Source organism: Saccoglossus kowalevskii, chromosome 13, assembly GCF_978046115.1.
Source record: "Saccoglossus kowalevskii chromosome 13, keSacKowa6.1, whole genome shotgun sequence".
Classification (NCBI taxonomy): domain Eukaryota; kingdom Metazoa; phylum Hemichordata; class Enteropneusta; family Harrimaniidae; genus Saccoglossus; species Saccoglossus kowalevskii.
Genome location: NC_140653.1, coordinates 15,653,078 through 15,670,454, shown reverse-complemented (window position 1 = coordinate 15,670,454; position 17,377 = coordinate 15,653,078). Strand labels below are relative to the sequence as shown.

The 17,377-nt window shown below is 38.3% G+C and overlaps 1 protein-coding gene across 2 annotated transcripts in view; it reads right to left on the bottom strand.

The window, feature by feature from the left end:
* Nucleotides 1-12,295, bottom strand: part of LOC102800798 (ADAMTS-like protein 1) — a 68,459-nt gene extending 56,164 nt beyond the window's left edge. The window contains exons 1-2 of one of the 2 annotated variants that reach the window (XM_085506958.1): nucleotides 12,180-12,295; nucleotides 11,323-11,577 (exon numbers count right to left, since the gene is read on the bottom strand). In XM_085506958.1, the coding sequence (XP_085363084.1) occupies nucleotides 11,323-11,355 (33 nt within the window). In that variant the 5' untranslated portion in view covers nucleotides 11,356-11,577; nucleotides 12,180-12,295. Of the gene's footprint in view, nucleotides 1-11,322; nucleotides 11,578-11,679; nucleotides 11,805-12,179 lie in introns of those variants that run through there. The other variant, XM_085506959.1, reaches the window with a different exon arrangement.
* Between the last annotated feature and the right edge of the window lie 5,082 nt (nucleotides 12,296-17,377).

Genomic DNA, 17,377 nt, shown 5'->3' with positions numbered 1-17,377 from the left:
CAATTAATACAAACTAGCACACATAAAAACCTTATAAACTTAAAAACATGTTTTTTAGAGAAGTATCCTATTGTAGATCTGTTTAGTCATGCATGCAAAACCAAAGTTGTCAACACATTAATGCGCCAGTTTCTGCCCTAATACTTAATACCCTAGTACCCTAATACTGTGACGTTTTATAACTTCTAAATAAAGTACATTGGAAATCACTAGTTACTGGGAAAAGTATATGTACTTTATATTAGTTGTCAAATTCTAGACAATTGAAGCAAATTTGCTTCTGATTGGACTACTCAAAGCTGTCAGAAATTGAAATGTGTTACTGTAGTTTGTAATAAGTAAGTTTATGATAAACTATGGTATAAACCATGAATGCACTTTTCAACAAAAATGGCTGAAACATGCCGGCGTTCTTGGTTACTATATAATGCTGGGAAAAAATCTATCATCAAAGAACAGTAGCATTTGCATTGCATCATGGGTACATGAAAAGTTCAATCAATAATCTCTCCTTGAGTTTACATCTTTTCTTTTTTTTCGAAATTGCTGCATAGTTTGCACCACCCTGGAACGTTTTTTATGAACTTTTTTGCAATTCAGGTTACACAACAAAATATAAATCAAAGCAAGAGATCATCACCTATCAGTAAAATATACTCTGTATACCAAAGATGGACAGCGGTTACGTGGTATATTGAATGACAGAGTAAAATTATATTTATACGTATCCTGACACCAAGGTCAGAGCTCTGAATTTTTTAACATTTCACACTCTGCATGTTCTGTGATTTTTTTTCATCCAGATTTACACCACATCTGTGTTCCTAATGTAGATGCTACCGGTATATGTCATGTTTTTTATTTTGGTTCTCCGCGGAGGAAAACAAATATCTCCTGTAGCGACACTGCTGGGTTGTAATGCTTTTAAACCTGTGTCTAGACATCATTAGCAGAGATTTGTAAAAAGTAGAACTTTGGCTTCATTTCCAAAAATATGAGCAACTTTTTTTTTCTCGTACATGTAGTATCACTACTTCACAGTGAAAAAATGTGTATAGTAATTTAATGTTACAGACAACACATGCCCTCATATTCGCTATGGGTCCCATGTGATATATAGGTCATTGCACTTTAATGTTGAATGTTTACAGTTATGCCAACCAGTCTGCAACTGTATGATAATAATTATGGCTTACTGATCAATACTAGCTCACTTTTGTGACAATGTTACCAACAAGATGCGCTATTAAGAGAAACTGGTGTACATTTAAATACATCACAATACATGTGAAATACCTTGTTTACACATAAAACAAATAAGTGCTGCACAACACTGTGACACATTTTAATTTTAAATATACCCGGTAATAATAAAAAGTTGACGCTGAATAGACCATTTTCCGTTCACTGCGAGAATCACGTGTTATGCGTGAAATCGAACGTGAAAACAGGACAAACAAAGGTCATAGGGTCGTAGTGGCGTCAAACATCGCGTGGGATTCGACAAACGCGAAAATATTTTGCGGAGCATTTCCATGCTTAATAATGTGCTGTACACATTTGATGATAGACAATTTTGATTAAGTGAGGGTATTCAAAAGCAATATTCCTCTGTCGAAGATTGGCCGGTCGATGTGAGTTACAAAATAAAGAAGTTAGAGTTCAAAATCAAATCGTTCGATTTTTGCGACAGACGTTCGACACGCATGTTTCATGCATCTCGCGAGATCTCGCAGTTGAACAGAAAATCACATATTTCATGAGGGCATAGTTTTTTTTAATGTAAATTTATATAAAAAGCTATAAAACATTTATTTTGTAAGACCTTCATTCAAATCTAAAGATGATGATTTCATTGGCTACAGAAGCAATTAGGTAATGACCATTACCCATGAATCTTTGCAGGTTTCCTCCAGTCATTGGCAGATTTACTATCATGTACAGGAATCTGCAGCCACTTAGGCATTGTGACTGCTCAAGTTGTCATTTGAAATATAGAAAACATTTATGAATTTTTTTTACATAAAAAACATTAATGCCTTCATAAATTGCTCTGTATTCAAGTACATAAACTTCAAAAAAAGTTTTGTTTTTTTTCCTAATCAGCCTCAATGGGCAGTGCAAACAGATTGTTCAGGGGTGGCAAAATAAAATAAAGTCTCTGTGCATCGATTTTCTTCTTTAATTTTATACAAACTACTATAAGCGTACAGATTTATATGCTACACTCAAGACATAATTATGTCCCCTGCCAAGAAGAAAGAACTCGTAAATTCACACTAGTTTATAGTAAACTTTCGACCATTCACAATTTCACAGGTCTCCAGTGTTTTACATACTATCGTCAGTACTTATATAATCAAATAAATTTTGTCTAATTGAAACATTGATGGTAAATCATGGCTAATCTACTTTGGTAACCTGTCAACTAATTTTTTTCAACTAGTAATGGTATACCTTTTGAAAGGAAAACTGCAAATGTGTATGAGACACCATTGTTTTTTTTTTCAACTTTTTTCAAACTTTTTTTTTAACTTGTTAATTTTTTTTTGCTCTTGAATATTTCTACTTTTTGTACAAAACACTTTATGTTTTTCCATAGTTTTGTCAACATTTAATGTTTTTTTACCCAAACAGAAGAAATATGACAGGTTTAGACCAAATATATTTGATGGAAGCAAGTGGATACTGAGAGGAATATAGTCAGAAAGTTTGACATCAGCCATTTTGAACATAACAAAATAAAATACCCTTTCAATAATACCTAAAACCCCGAACATACCAAAGGACTATGCAGCCCTCTCTCCTCTCCCCTGTCCATAATGCCAATACGTCCTCCATCATCAACCAAATGTCAGGAGCATGTCTTTAGTTTTTCAGTCATAGCAAGAAATGAAAGACAGATAAAAGATAACAGAGATGCGATCGTCATGCCTATAGCAATAAGAACATCTTGTGCTTGACTGAAAGTGTTATATTATATCGCAATTGTCTAGTAACCATAGTAACATGCACTAACTTATTCAACAATATCTACATGTATAAGTTCAAATGATGTGTTGGGTGTACAGATCAATTTTTAATCCCTGCATTGCCTTCAAAATGCTTAGAATTACATCTAAAGTTGGTAAAATCTTATGAATGTGTCCCTATAAACTGTAAATTATTGATTTTCCCAACAAATCAGCAAAATTGTTTACTCCACTCCCTTAATTAAATGGCATCAAATTCGCAAAAGCCACACATAGTTCTGGAGTACTCTAACCTAGTAGTAAAATGTTTTTTGACTAATACAAGTCCATTAGCAACCTTAAAGAATGTGCTAAGGAAGTAAGTTCACTTAAGTTCAACACTGTAAATTACACGTAAATGTCTCCAGTTACAGAATTTATTTCCTACCTGCCACAGATCACAAGACACAATGCTAACATTGAAATACAATCTTATTTTCCCGTACATCTGCACAGATTTGCTTATACAAGATAAGTAGAGAAGACTGACATCCTTAATACATTGTCTATTGAATGATTTTTTTCAATTCATCGTGGCCTTTCGTGGATGCTTTCATTAGCCGATATGTTGAACGAACAGCTTTCTCAGATCCTTCAGTGTTTCAATTTTGATAGGGTCTAAGCTTGTACGACTATAATAGCATAAGATATGGTATTGCTAGATATTCATTTGTTTTATGCACAATTTTGTATTTGTGTATTAAAAAAGACAAGTACTATCCGATTCATGGAAACTCATAATCGGCTTGGATGAAAAGGTTCATCAAAAAAATTCCAGAAATGCGAGCATATACTATAGATGTTTTCATGTTTGTTGTGACTTTTGAGTGATTTGTTTGGAATCCCAAAGAGATTTACTGCCTGGCCTAAATTGAAAGATATTTCAATGTCAAAATCATTTGAAATATTGAGTGTGTCACCATTAATTGTTTACTTGTTTTTCTGAATCAATCAATCAATTAAATTAATATTCATGAGGTCATGATGTAATTAAATAATCTCACGAATATTCATGAGGCGATGATATAATTAAATAATCTCATGAATATTCATGAGGTGATGACATAATTAAATAATTTCATGAATATTCATGAGGTGATGATATAATTAAATAATCTCATGAATATTCATGAGGTGATGACATAATTAAATAATCTCATGAATATTCATGAGGTGATGATATAATTAAATAATCTCATGAATATTCATGAGGTGATGATGAAGTAACTCATATTATCTACACATATTTTAATTAAATTTCAATTTGACTGATTATTCAACTACAAAAAGTCCATGGTGAGTTTTGGAGTTGATTACACAACCATTAAGAATATGACATTGGTATTATTTTAACAATGTTTCAAACCCAATTTACTAGTAATCAAGCTGAAAGGTAACCCAAACCCCTTATCCATACTGCATGCAGTTCCTCATCGCCTGGATATGCTGGTATTGCAGTGACATCATTATCATCAAAGTGTTCGTTTAATTTCATGTTGTCAGTCATGACTCATCCACAATCTGTTTTTTTATTATTATTTTCTTTGTGTTCATGTGTTGATGGACTCACTGTGCCAATATATATATACGACAACTTGATCAAATGATTCCGCCCCAACCATAGACGTACTAATCACACTGATTTTGAATTCCCTCTCAGAACTGTATTATTATTTTCTATTAGAAAAGAGTAGCTGTACACTGCTAGCAATGTAAGATGCAATAACAAAATTAAATTATTATCCTAAAATACTGCATTTGTGTCATATATAAAGATGTGTTCCTATCACTAGACTAGACTATTCACACACGCCTGCAGTAGCAAACCAATTTCTATAATTTTCTTTCGAACCATGTTGTTACGTACATATTTATTTGACACAACACTGACAAGAAATATAAGTATGGAGCTGTGGATCTTTATACAACTAACCTTAAAAAAAGAACGTAGCATTTGCTGTTAAATGTCACTGTTAAGCTGTTAATTTAGTGTGGCCGAAAAGTTATCTGTATCAGGGTTCTGACTCTGACATAATTTTGTCTCCTGATACGGATTTGAGATTGTAACAAGAAAAACACAGTTCAAAAAACGCTAAAAACCACGCACGTGGCAGATATGACATTATAATTAAGCACGTAATGTGATGACACAACTGACTAGTGAATATATTCGCAGTGGAACTGCAGGAAATTTAACTCACCTTATAATCACCAAGTTTCGGTCGATATTCAAAATGGCCGCTTTAACACTAACAACATTACCCACAATGCACATCGATATACAAACTTTCGAAAACTTTGTTAACATTTTTATCCCCAGAACTTTCTGGTGCACCTCTTTTGTTAACAGCTTATAACTACTCATAATACAAAATATTCGAATACTGATTTCCCACTCTGGGGAGCATAACACTGCCGCGCGGTTAGCTCACTTATGTTACTCAAGGGCGCCGGAAAACATCAGGCGGAAATTTTTGCCTTCTCTTATTTTATTAACTATACCCCGTTCTTCACTGGTACTGGGACAATTGGGTGATTGGGCACGACAATATTTTACAAAGAGAATGCGGTTATGGGACCGAGGGTCGAAACCTGTCAAGCTGAACACAGTCTGACCGTGCGTCATTGCCTCAGGCCTGGTACATAACAGATTGAATACCCCTGCGTATATCCCACTGCAGTGATTATCAACCATTTGGTGACGGTATGTTCACGGCCTCCGGGGACTCTACCTCATCCCGATTTTTACTGCCGTTTTCTGACCTTCGCTGTTGTGTTCACCTGACACCAACTGTCACGACTGAACTAATAAAGGTGTTCATTTCCCCTCTCAAAGAATCGGCCAACATACCATATGTACTGTATCTATGAAATCAATGTGGCTATGGCATGTCAATGTCTGAGTTTGTTATGCCAAATATTCCATGCTGTTTGCGAGACGATATGAAACTCGATATTAGAGTAAATGTACGTCATGGTCCCAAATAGTGTACAGCATAGATACTATAAACACGTTGCCATCATTCATATAACCGCCTTCCCTATGACTGTTCCAGAAGCGTTAAAAACAACTGTGCATTATTGGCGGTAGCTATTGAAGATAAATGAGCACTATTTTCTAAATGATGAGATATGTTTAAGCTATTCACCAGAATATTGACTATAAACTATTTTCATTGCAAGTCATAGTCGTACAAATCTTACAAGTCATCATTGAACGTTAAAGTGTAACTGAATTGTCCTGTTTACGCGAACAACAGTAGTCTAAGACTGTGATATTGTGTTGTCACGGTATGCAGTGTGTGAGTAAACATGTTACGTCGACCTAAGAGCGAAGCAGGTGGTCGACCGTGGAGGTGACGACAGACACTGCCAAGGCACATTTCTTTCAAGGCTCGCATCGTCAATAAGGCAAGATCTGTTTCCAGATATCCTGTCATGGTGCGCAAATGTCCACGCATGACATAAATAACAAAATGGACAAATGAAATAACTCATTCTACGAATTCTCTACAATTATATAAGGTAAGGGGATCGTTGGATTTTCCGGACGGCAGCTGTGTCCGATTTTCTAGTAGCCCTCTGTGAGATATTGCTAATTCGGATTCCAATTAGTTCAGATGTAAGTGGGAGTGTAGCTTGGTGTCGTTATTAGCCCTATCACAATCCTCGAAGAGAGATTTAATACGCATTTGATGAAAAGAATTTGCTCTAGTGACATTCCGGGTCACAGGTTTACATTCAAATCACTGGGACATTCATCAACAACACAGTGTATTAAAACGTACATTTTATACGTTCAACCCCCTGCAAATGCCCAATAAAACAAAACAATAATGACATACTGACATGAGCCGAATACTAAGAATTAAACATAAATTGAAACTTGTCAACTGTCCATTTCGGCCAATGGTTCATATTAAGACACTCTTTCGAACTTCATTAGCTTTTCCTGAAAATATAAATAGTGCTTGCGTATGTGTGGGTGGTGGAAGTTTTCACTGTAACCGACGAAAGTGCAGAACAGATTCCACGTACATCCGGAGCACGACCAAGGAAATGAAACCAAAAATCAGTATTGAAACTTGATGACGACACTTAGCCAGTCTTATTTCATTTTTGTTTATTGTATTATTCGTACTACGTATTCTCAGTACTAAATGCGCCACGGCGCGGGGCGAACCGTTTAATTTCCCGGCTACTCAGTGTGTGGGTGAGAAATTAACACATCTCGGGTTATTGCAGTTTTTCAAGTGCCAACCCTAAACCACCGATGTTGCCATCTCACCCACCTCAGAACTCTCCAATGTTGCCGTGTCCCATCTAACCCACTTCAGAACTATCCGATGCCGCTATCCCCCATCTAACCCACCCCAGAAAGACCATTGGTTCTATGCCTCATCTGACCCACCCCAGAACCCTCCAATCCGACCTTTCCCGATCTCACCAACCTCAGAACCCACCAATGTTACCATGTCCCATCTCAACCACCTCGGAACCCACCAATATTACCATTTCCCATCTCAACCACCTCAGAACCCACTAATGTTACTATGTCCCATCTCAACCACCTCATAACCCACCAATGTTACTATGTCCCATCTCAACCATCTCATAACCCACCAATGTCACCATGTCCCATCTCAACCACCTCGGAACCCACCAATGTTACCATGTCCCATCTCAACCACCTCGGAACCCACCAATGTTACCATGTCCCATCTCAACCACCTCGGAACCCACCAATGTTACCATGTCCCATCTCAACCACATCGGAACCCACCAATGTTACCATGTCCCATCTCAACCACCTCGGAACCCACCAATGTTACCATGCCCCATCTCAACCACCTCAGAACCCACTAATGTTACCATGTCCCATCTCAACCACCTCAGAACCCACCAATGTTACCATGTCCCATCTCAACCACCTCAGAACCCACTAATGTTACCATGTCCCATCTCAACCACCTCAGAACCCACTAATGTTACTATGTCCCATCTCAACCACCTCAGAACCCACTAATGTTACTATGTCCCATCTCAACCACCTCAGAACCCACTAATGTTACTGTGTCCCATCTCAACCACCTCGGAACCCATCAATGTCACCATGTCCCATCTCAACCACCTCGGAACCCACCAATGTTACCATATCCCATCTCAACCACCTCGGAACCCATAAATGTTACCATGTCCCATCTCAACCACCTCGGAACCCACCAATGTCACCATGTCCCATCTCAACCACCTCGGAACCCACCAATGTTACCATGTCCCATCTCAACCACCTCGGAACCCACCAATGTTACCATGTCCCATCTCAACCACCTCAGAACCCACTAATGTTACCATGTCCCACCTCAACTGCCTCAAAAACCCATTAATGTTACAATGTCCCATGTCATATCTCAACCAGCTAAGGACCCACCAATGTCACCATGTCCCATCTCAACCACCTCGGAACCCACCAATGTTACCATGTCCCATCTCAACCACCTCGGAACCCACCAATGTTACCATGTCCCATCTCAACCACCCAGAACCCTCTAATGTTATCATGTCCCATCTCAACCATCTCAGAACCCACTAATGTTACCATGTCCCATCTCAACCAGCTCAGAACCCACCAATGTTACCATGTCCCATCTCAACCATCTCAGAACCCACCAATGTTACCATGTCCCATCTCAACCATCTCAGAACCCTCTAATGTTACCATGTCCCATCTCAACCATCTCAGAACCCCCAAATGTTGTTATGCCTCTTCTCATCCACATCATCCTAACCAACCAATGTTACCACACCCACCCAATGCAGCAAGCAACTATTGTTGTCATAGTTATGTGGTAAGTACAACACCAGTCCCATTTCAAGAATTTTGAATGCAAGTAAATGTGTGTGTTTTACTTCAGTATGTACCGACAGCGCTACAGTTTCCAATTAACGAGAACGATCAAATTGGATAAGATAGGGTCTTAATAGAGTCCCCGGGAGAAAAGTTTATTTTACTGGAGGGCCAAAATCCAATACCGCGTCATATGATAAAATGTGAGAACTGTTCATATCAAGATCATTGATAGAACATAATACCCTTCTGTAATCACAGTCGGATCAACGTAAAGACTGGAAACACTGGTGACGTCCAGATTCAATGCACCATTTTGGGGTTTCCGAAGCAGACGACAGTTCACTCGATTACTTTCGAAGTTGGTTCATTACGCATAGGCCCAGCTTTAAATTTCGCGGTATTTCAAATTTAAGCAAAACCGCAGATTGGTGGATAGTCAGTTTAACAACTGTTCTAGTGATTATACAAACGAACGAGGCTGAACAACAACGGAATATGGAGTTTTTTTTTTATAAAGTACTACGAGCCGGTCAGGACATTATCATAATAGTTGGATTGAACGCGCCTCAATTTGGAGATACGCTTCTAATAAGATAAAAACCGCGCTTGACCTTCATTTATAATAATAAAAACTGCGAATTCATAACATCACCATGACAACACGTGCTCACATTTTGTGCTGCCAGATGTATATTGATATATTTTATTTATTATTGTTTCCTTTAATTATTCAATACTAGTGTAATACCTAGAAATAATATACTGGACTACCAAATTGAAATCATCTACAATAGCCACGAATGTCGACGAAAATGACGTCATGACGACAGGCTTTACGGGTTTGCGCTTGTACGTGTGCTAGTAATAAGATAACATAGTAAGGTAATGAGATGAAATAATATTTTTTTATTTTGTTTTTCGATTGCATTTTCTGTAAAGGGCGGTAGTCGTCGAGCCGTGCATGTGCATGATTTCCTCACAACCCAGTGCGCCTTTAAATGAAATTCCAAGTACAAGTTTTGTCCTGAGTGCCACTTGCACTAATTACCGCCGGCGACTCCTTCGATACCTCCCAATCACACACAAAAAAATCAAATTAAAGCTCGGTAACCTCACAGTTTGTACCCGTTGGTGTGCGCAACAGTCAAAATCTCCATCTTTGTTGATATGAGACCCATATCTCGCGCATGCGTGACGCGATCACTGCTTAAGAGCCGTAATGGTCAAGCAAAAAGAAATGCATCAGTAGTTTACCAATTCCACCGTGAAGTCCATGTCCCGTGAAAATAGACTCACGTTGGCGTACATCATGGCTTCAGAAAATAAGCCGACTTTACAAAATCGAATTCTCTGATGTAGTTTTATAATACTCTCAGGAGCACGTCAGAATTCCAATGCTGATGCCAAGATCCTTTTCATTATATCCGCCTATGTTGTACTTTTCCCACAGTGACCACACTTAATTGCAAAAGCAGGCCACAAAAGTTCAATGTCGGGGTCAAGAATTTGATAATCTTTCCGCCAGGCTTGAAGCTGGAGACTTTCCTGGAATTTTCTTTAAGAAAATTCTTCAAGAAAATATTTATCAAGCTTAATTGAAATTTGATTAATTTAAGCTGAAAACAACCTACAAGAGTTATATCAGTATAAAACTCGGACACGGATAGCAGGGAGCCGGTATTATATATATATAGTGGTAATACGAATTTGTATATTTATAAACATGTTGTACCAATTAAAATACCCTGTTTAAAAATAATTACGGCGTAAATATGGGAATCGATTATGAAATGCTAGTGCATGTGATACTGGTATGTTACTGGTGCAGAGAAGATGTAGTGCTAGTATAACGTCAAAGCTGATAGCATGATAATTTCACGACCATTCTACTAAATTCTCGACATCCTGGCCCTTTATTTTTTCAAATATTCTTATCAGCGGTTAAGACCCCTGTATTTGATATACGACTGTTAAATACTTAAATCGGGGCTAGGGTACTCAAGAAATTACGTGATTCAGAAATGAGAAATTACTATTAAGCTGGCTACTGGGCAAAGAAAGTGTTTACACTTGCAGAATAGAGCGACTGTAAGAGTGAACTTCGTGTCCCTTTGGGGGATAAATCAAACGGTGAAGCCCTTAACGGTTGAACAGATCAACGAACCACTATAGCATGACAGACGTCTCACAATAAATCGTACTGCCTTATAAATCTGACGGAGCGTATGTTCCTGTTTATTTTCATTACGAGCTCAATTGCCGATATTTCATCGGCGAGCTTTTGTGCGGTGACAATGTGGGGGCACCCAGGTGGCCAGACAGTTTCACGAGAAAGTATGTTCGCCACAGCAATATTGACGGTTGGAGAGGAAATTGAAAGAGGTGATGATGGAACGCGATGCCATATTTCACTGATTGCTGTGGAGGGGGGAAGGGATGACGTATGCAGCGTGCACCTACCATTAGAGCCTGCGTAATGGCCCTCGCTGTCATCTCCACTCTTCTTGTATTCGACTTGTCTTGGATACAACGGTAAACACGCCTCTCAGCCAACAACCAGATGCAAACAACGAACTTGATATATTTTTATCGGATTATATCTCACACACCAATATCGAAAATCCAATCTGAAGTTCGAAGGATCTCATCAATGAACTTGGAACATCAATGGTCCAGTAGCTACTGTCTTCCTTTTTCACGACCAAGATTACGGCGCTATAAAACGAAGAAGAAAAGTACGTGCTAAACAGTGGCTGATTTATAAGTATCTATTTCTATCACGAACGCGTTCAATGCCCAGTGAACAGAGATGCGTACCGTCTATAAATGACCAAACACTGAATCCTGTACGCGCAACTCGGTATCTTCGTTCGCAGCTAAATGACAAGAACTGATGAAATGTCACAGTGTCCAGCGGAAAGTCATGTCAGTTGTCTCCCTATCGATGACGGTTAACGAGCTATGTAGAAATTAGTGCCGCTGGCAAACAAACTTCCTCGGCCCAGCTGCGGCGTATGTGACCATTACAACAAATTCAGTGAATAAATAAGTCTATTAACAAATCTGACTGGGAGATTTTTGGCGCAGAAGACCCAAAATCGGAAATGGACACGACGACATAGAAATGTACATGTATTGTAAGTTTTTGGTAGTAGTCGGTAACATATAATCAACTGGCAGTTTTTGGGCTTATTTTCCGTACAGTTCAGTAAAGAAGCCGGCCAGCTTCACGTCACATTTCTCATATAGTTGCGCTCAATAGAAGCATACATTACACGCAAGAATTCAACTAATTGACTAGACGTTAAAGCACTTACTTAACACCGAGCAGCCGCCGTATCAATATAATTCATACCAATACAAACTCTGTGACCGAACTTCATCAACTACCTACGCTCAATTAATCTGTGTCTTTAAACACCTACCAACAATTCCCCTCACTTCCTGGTGGTATTATAGTAAAATGGTCGAGTCCGCCGACGTAATTATATATTCATAAACACAATTTTTAATTGACCAATCACGATTCAGAGAAAGTATGACGTGTAAAAATATAATGATGTTTACAATAAAAAGCGATTATTTTGAGTTAGAGCGAAGTACGCCCAACATGGGGATAATTATTGATAGCGGCAACAGTGAGAATCAACAATAACGACGTATCCGGTTACTGTACTCACGGCATACTTGGAGATTTCATGTCAGCACAGCCGCCGTGCAGTTTTGTAATACGAGTAAACAGCACGGTAGTCTAACAGTACATTGCAACTTACAGCGTACAACGTCCCTCCATCTATAATGCCAATAATTTGCAGCACAGAGTGCCGTGGACATTGATTTGATTTACCGACATGCTGCATTTACGAGTAAGACGTAACCCCCTTTTCCGGCAGCCGAAATACTGTCGCCGTCGAATAACGGGGTGGGACATACAAATCAAATATATATATTAATAAACACTGATTTATTGGTATCTTTTCAATACTATGATGAGGGAGTGGAAATCTGACATCCACACACACAAAAAGAACAATCTGATCAGAGTAGATTATAAGTAGTGGGCGAACCAACCCCCATGGGCTTCCCCGGCGTCCACCGATCGCGTCTGTTGCAACTTGATTCCGCCGAGAAATGGCATTATACAAATGTTGACAACTTCATTTTATACATTAAAATATCATAAAATTGTACATAAATTCAATGCCACGTCGTAAAATTCATATCACATTGACCATTCAAGTTGTAATAAGGCTGGCCACGTCACGAACATTAGTACCCGATGTATTAATTAATTCCGTAGAAGTTGTCCGAAATAGTAGCAATGACGTCATCTTTCAAACATAATACAACGAATCTGAAACTGACTAATACATTAGCTATTTTATTATCTCCCTTTAGCAAAATATCCAATGGAAACTTTATTTGTCGGCTAACTTTTGGTCTCACTATTTGTTTTTTTTTTGTTTGTTATGTTTTTGTAATTTGCCACATCAAAACCCCCGATAGTTTCAGCAGTAATAAAGTTGTAATGCTAAACTCACTAGACTGTCTCCCTGGTTACAAACCGAAATTCGAAAAGGATTCTTAAAGCGCGGTGGTCGCCGCAAACAATGTATTTTACACGCGTTGTATACATCGCTATGAGTCCCATATCGAACCGGACGCGGCACGACGCCCTTTAAAGTAAAGGTCCGTCAAACCTTAGAATGTCCATCATGAGCTAAGCAGACCGTTGCAGAGAAGACTACACTCGGAATGTAGTAGATATTTCCTCTCAGTACACATCAACTTTTATTGCCTGCGAACGTTTTTAACATAGTCGTGCGACGAACGGAAAGTCTTGAATTTTATACCTGGAATTCTACTTGAACCCACAACCGCAATATATCTGGACTACGATCACGTGACAATAAAATATATGAGAACATCGTAAATACAACCTACGACATCATTTCAGTGAGTGCCCACTCGATTTAATGACGTAATGTTACTAAAATGCTTCGTCCAGAAATACCTGTGAGGTGTACTTGGTTGCAGAGATGCGAAGTCTGGGACACCAAATGCCACTGCTGGTGAATGAATGGAGTAACACAAGACGCTAGAAAGGTGCTAGCATTGGGGAGGATTTTACAAATAGTGGTTGTGGGTGCTCCCTAATGACATAAGCCCGTTTCATCTCTTGATTTGTCTCATTACCACGTCACAGGTCGTCAGATATGCAAATAAGCCAAAATACAATTAGTTTTGGTAATTACGAATACCGCTTGAGTTAATTTGTCTGCATAATAGACTGGTGACTCTAGTATACGACGAGTCGATACGAGAAATCAATCACTGCAGGGCAGAAGTCACAGCTAACCAAACAACTAACTCCTTTTTCTAGACTTCACCATAAAACAACATTTTTTATGAGCATGGTGAAGTTTTTAGGAGTTGACCATTAGAAAATCTGCAGGCGATGGCAGTATTGAAAACAAAAAAAAATGCACAGGATAAAAATTATGGAAAACTATCCTACACGACCCAAAAACAGAAAATGAAGTCAGCGCGCATAAATTTTAGGAAAAATTCAGTGTGCAAAAAATATTCATCATGAAAAAATAGCACAAAACTAGGTATTAAAGGGAAACAAATATTTTGCACAGTTTTTCTGTTATCGTCCTCCCATATTTTTTATTGGTCCACCCCTTATGGTTCCGAAAACGTTCATTGCAATGGACCATTATTCTCAAATCGATGTAAATGTTGATTTGCGTAGACGTGAATAACATTGCATCTCAACTACTTAAATAGACAATACGATTGGAATGTAACGTCTTAGTGTTATATATCAAGACAATTGTCAAGTTGTGTGGGAAAGTTGGCACATACTAATTAACAGTAAACTGTTATGTGGCGACTCAGCTCGATTTAATTTGAGCAGCGTGCAACTTATTGTTTTGTTTGGTGATTTACTGTAACTTATCAAAGGCACAGCCCGTACGATTGTATCAACAAGGATCTGTTGTCAAACTGGTGGCGCGTGTTTATCTGCAGTGAACACCGGGTGGTCACGTGACTAGTGCGACTTCTTACATAACCATATCACATATACTGCGATGACTCTCGGATAGAACGTTTCTGAATTTCGTTTAGTCAGTGTGTGTGTCATTTGCAGGCTGTTTAGTTTTGGCTCATTTAATCGGGGGGGGGGGCAAGGGGGATAGCTGGTACAGCTTACAGGAAATAAAAAACTTTGAAGGTATTTTACGTTTTTACAGGAAATAAAATGAAAGTTCCTTTTACAGTAAAAAATAGATTTTTACACTTTACAGATAAAGCAAATGCCTAATTACATTTTATATTTCTATAATATATTAGATAATTCGTGTTTAAGAATCAAAATTGGAGATTGCGCACAAATTGCGACATTTAATGTGGAAAATGTTTAGTATACGCTTACAAAAAATAAGATCTTTGTACAAATGATTACACAGACGAATAAAATAGCTGATTACATTTTACACCTTGCCCATATCTACGAATTTACGTTTTTTATTTATTTATTTATTTATTTATTTATTTATTTATTTATTTATTTATTTATTTATTTATTTATTTATTTATTTACTTAAATTACATCTTACGAAATTGCCCTCTTTAATAATAAATACTAACGGTATCACTATTCAATTGCCGAACTTGAATTGCATTGATTTTCGCTGATGTAAGTAAGACATGAGATATCGATCGTACCAAGGAAAAACAATGGTCAATGTTGGGCAGTTTTAAGACTTTCACATCTGCGAAATTTTGTTTTCGTTTTAATCGACTGTGCATGAACAGATCTAGACTGGCAGTAAATTGGGTAAGTTTCCATTGGGGTAATGTTTCATTATATATCATAGAATAAGGGATTCTGCTCAGACCTCTTTAAACAAACTGGAATATAATTTTGCGAATTTCCATTGTGCTAATATACTTTACACAAGACGATGATATTATATTTTAGTAGAATTACATGCTTTTCCAGAAATGTTAGCATGTTCGAGTTTTTCAACAACAAATTTCAATGTCACGGTTGAGTTATTTCAGCCGCCGAGGGCGCTAGTTCAAGTTGCGCTTTCTCTTGTACTGGCGAATGTAACTCGTCTTGATAGATTTTCGAAGCAGGGCTCCATGAGACTAGCGGTATCAGTGAAACCGGCGATACTCCGTGGATGATCAACCGATGGAGAATTCGTGTATAAATATTATGCCCACATTTTTGGGTATGCTCACCAAGACGATTAAGTGTCATTGACAAAGACGTCAGGGCAACTGAATGACAACACATTTATTGGGTCTGAGATTAAGACTGGCCTACTCAAAATCAAGTCCTCGGTATTGACAGAAGTGAGATGGGCAAACAATTAAGTTTTAAATTGCCGTGGAAGAAAAGTTTAACTTTGCAACTTGATATATCAAAGTCGCAGAGAAATGCAGTGAATGATGCTAGGGGATGGATAGGCCGCCCATTCACGTTCCCGCACTTCGTAAAGTGACATTTCTTTTTCTCGGAGGGGTTTGCATACAGATTATGCGTCTCTTTTCATTCTGCTTGTTATTTTTATCGGTTTCCCCCTGGATTGGTTGTTATAATTCGAAGCCCTCTCGAAATAATGGTTTGCCCCTTAGGCTTGTATTTCATACAATACGTAGTAATAGGCTGAGTGTCTCTCAGGGAGAAAGCGGCGGCTGCAAAGTGTATATGTACTCAATCAAAAATAGCGAGCATATGGGTATCTTCAGATTTAAAAAAAGAACTATTCTTTTGACGGTTATACGATAACGTTTATCTAATTTATAACTAAACGTGTTTTCATCGATCTACCACGTACGATAGTAGCACATCCACTTGTGATAGGACTCTGGGCTATAAGTAGTATTTCGTGGTTCACTTCACGTCAGTCTCAGGCTAATGGCCAGTGGTTTTCAGAAGGGGTTTGTATAATTGCTTTGTTGACCCCCCTCGGCCCGTGATTCGCCTTATAAACATAGCTCGCATTTCCCTTCGTAAGTAGGTGTGATTTTCGCATTTCTAGACGTATTGTTACACAAATGGACCCCTTGAGGTTTTCGGGATGAAGAACTTGATGGGGAGGAGGTGGCTAGAGCAACAAATAATGTTATGGCATCACACGTGCAAACTCTTCAAAAAAAAGCACATTGACGGATCCAGAAAGAGGGAGTAGAAAAACTCTGTCGAATGTGTAATTTTGTTGAACAATTTATGTCATTTTTATTTTAGGATTTTTTTTTTCAAATCTGCCTCGAGTTTCCAAGTGCGCCTCAAATTGAGAACAAATTGAGACAGAAATTGAAGAGTTCACGACCCTCCGTTCCCTGCGCTCCTCACGGTGAGTTTCACAGTCATTACTAGCGGTGTGAATTTCGAGAGAAGAGGTACCAGTCTACGAGCAAACAAACACGAGCTGCACGAGATCGCGTTCATTAGCGTTATCGAAATCAGAATTACTTCAACCTTTGTCAGACT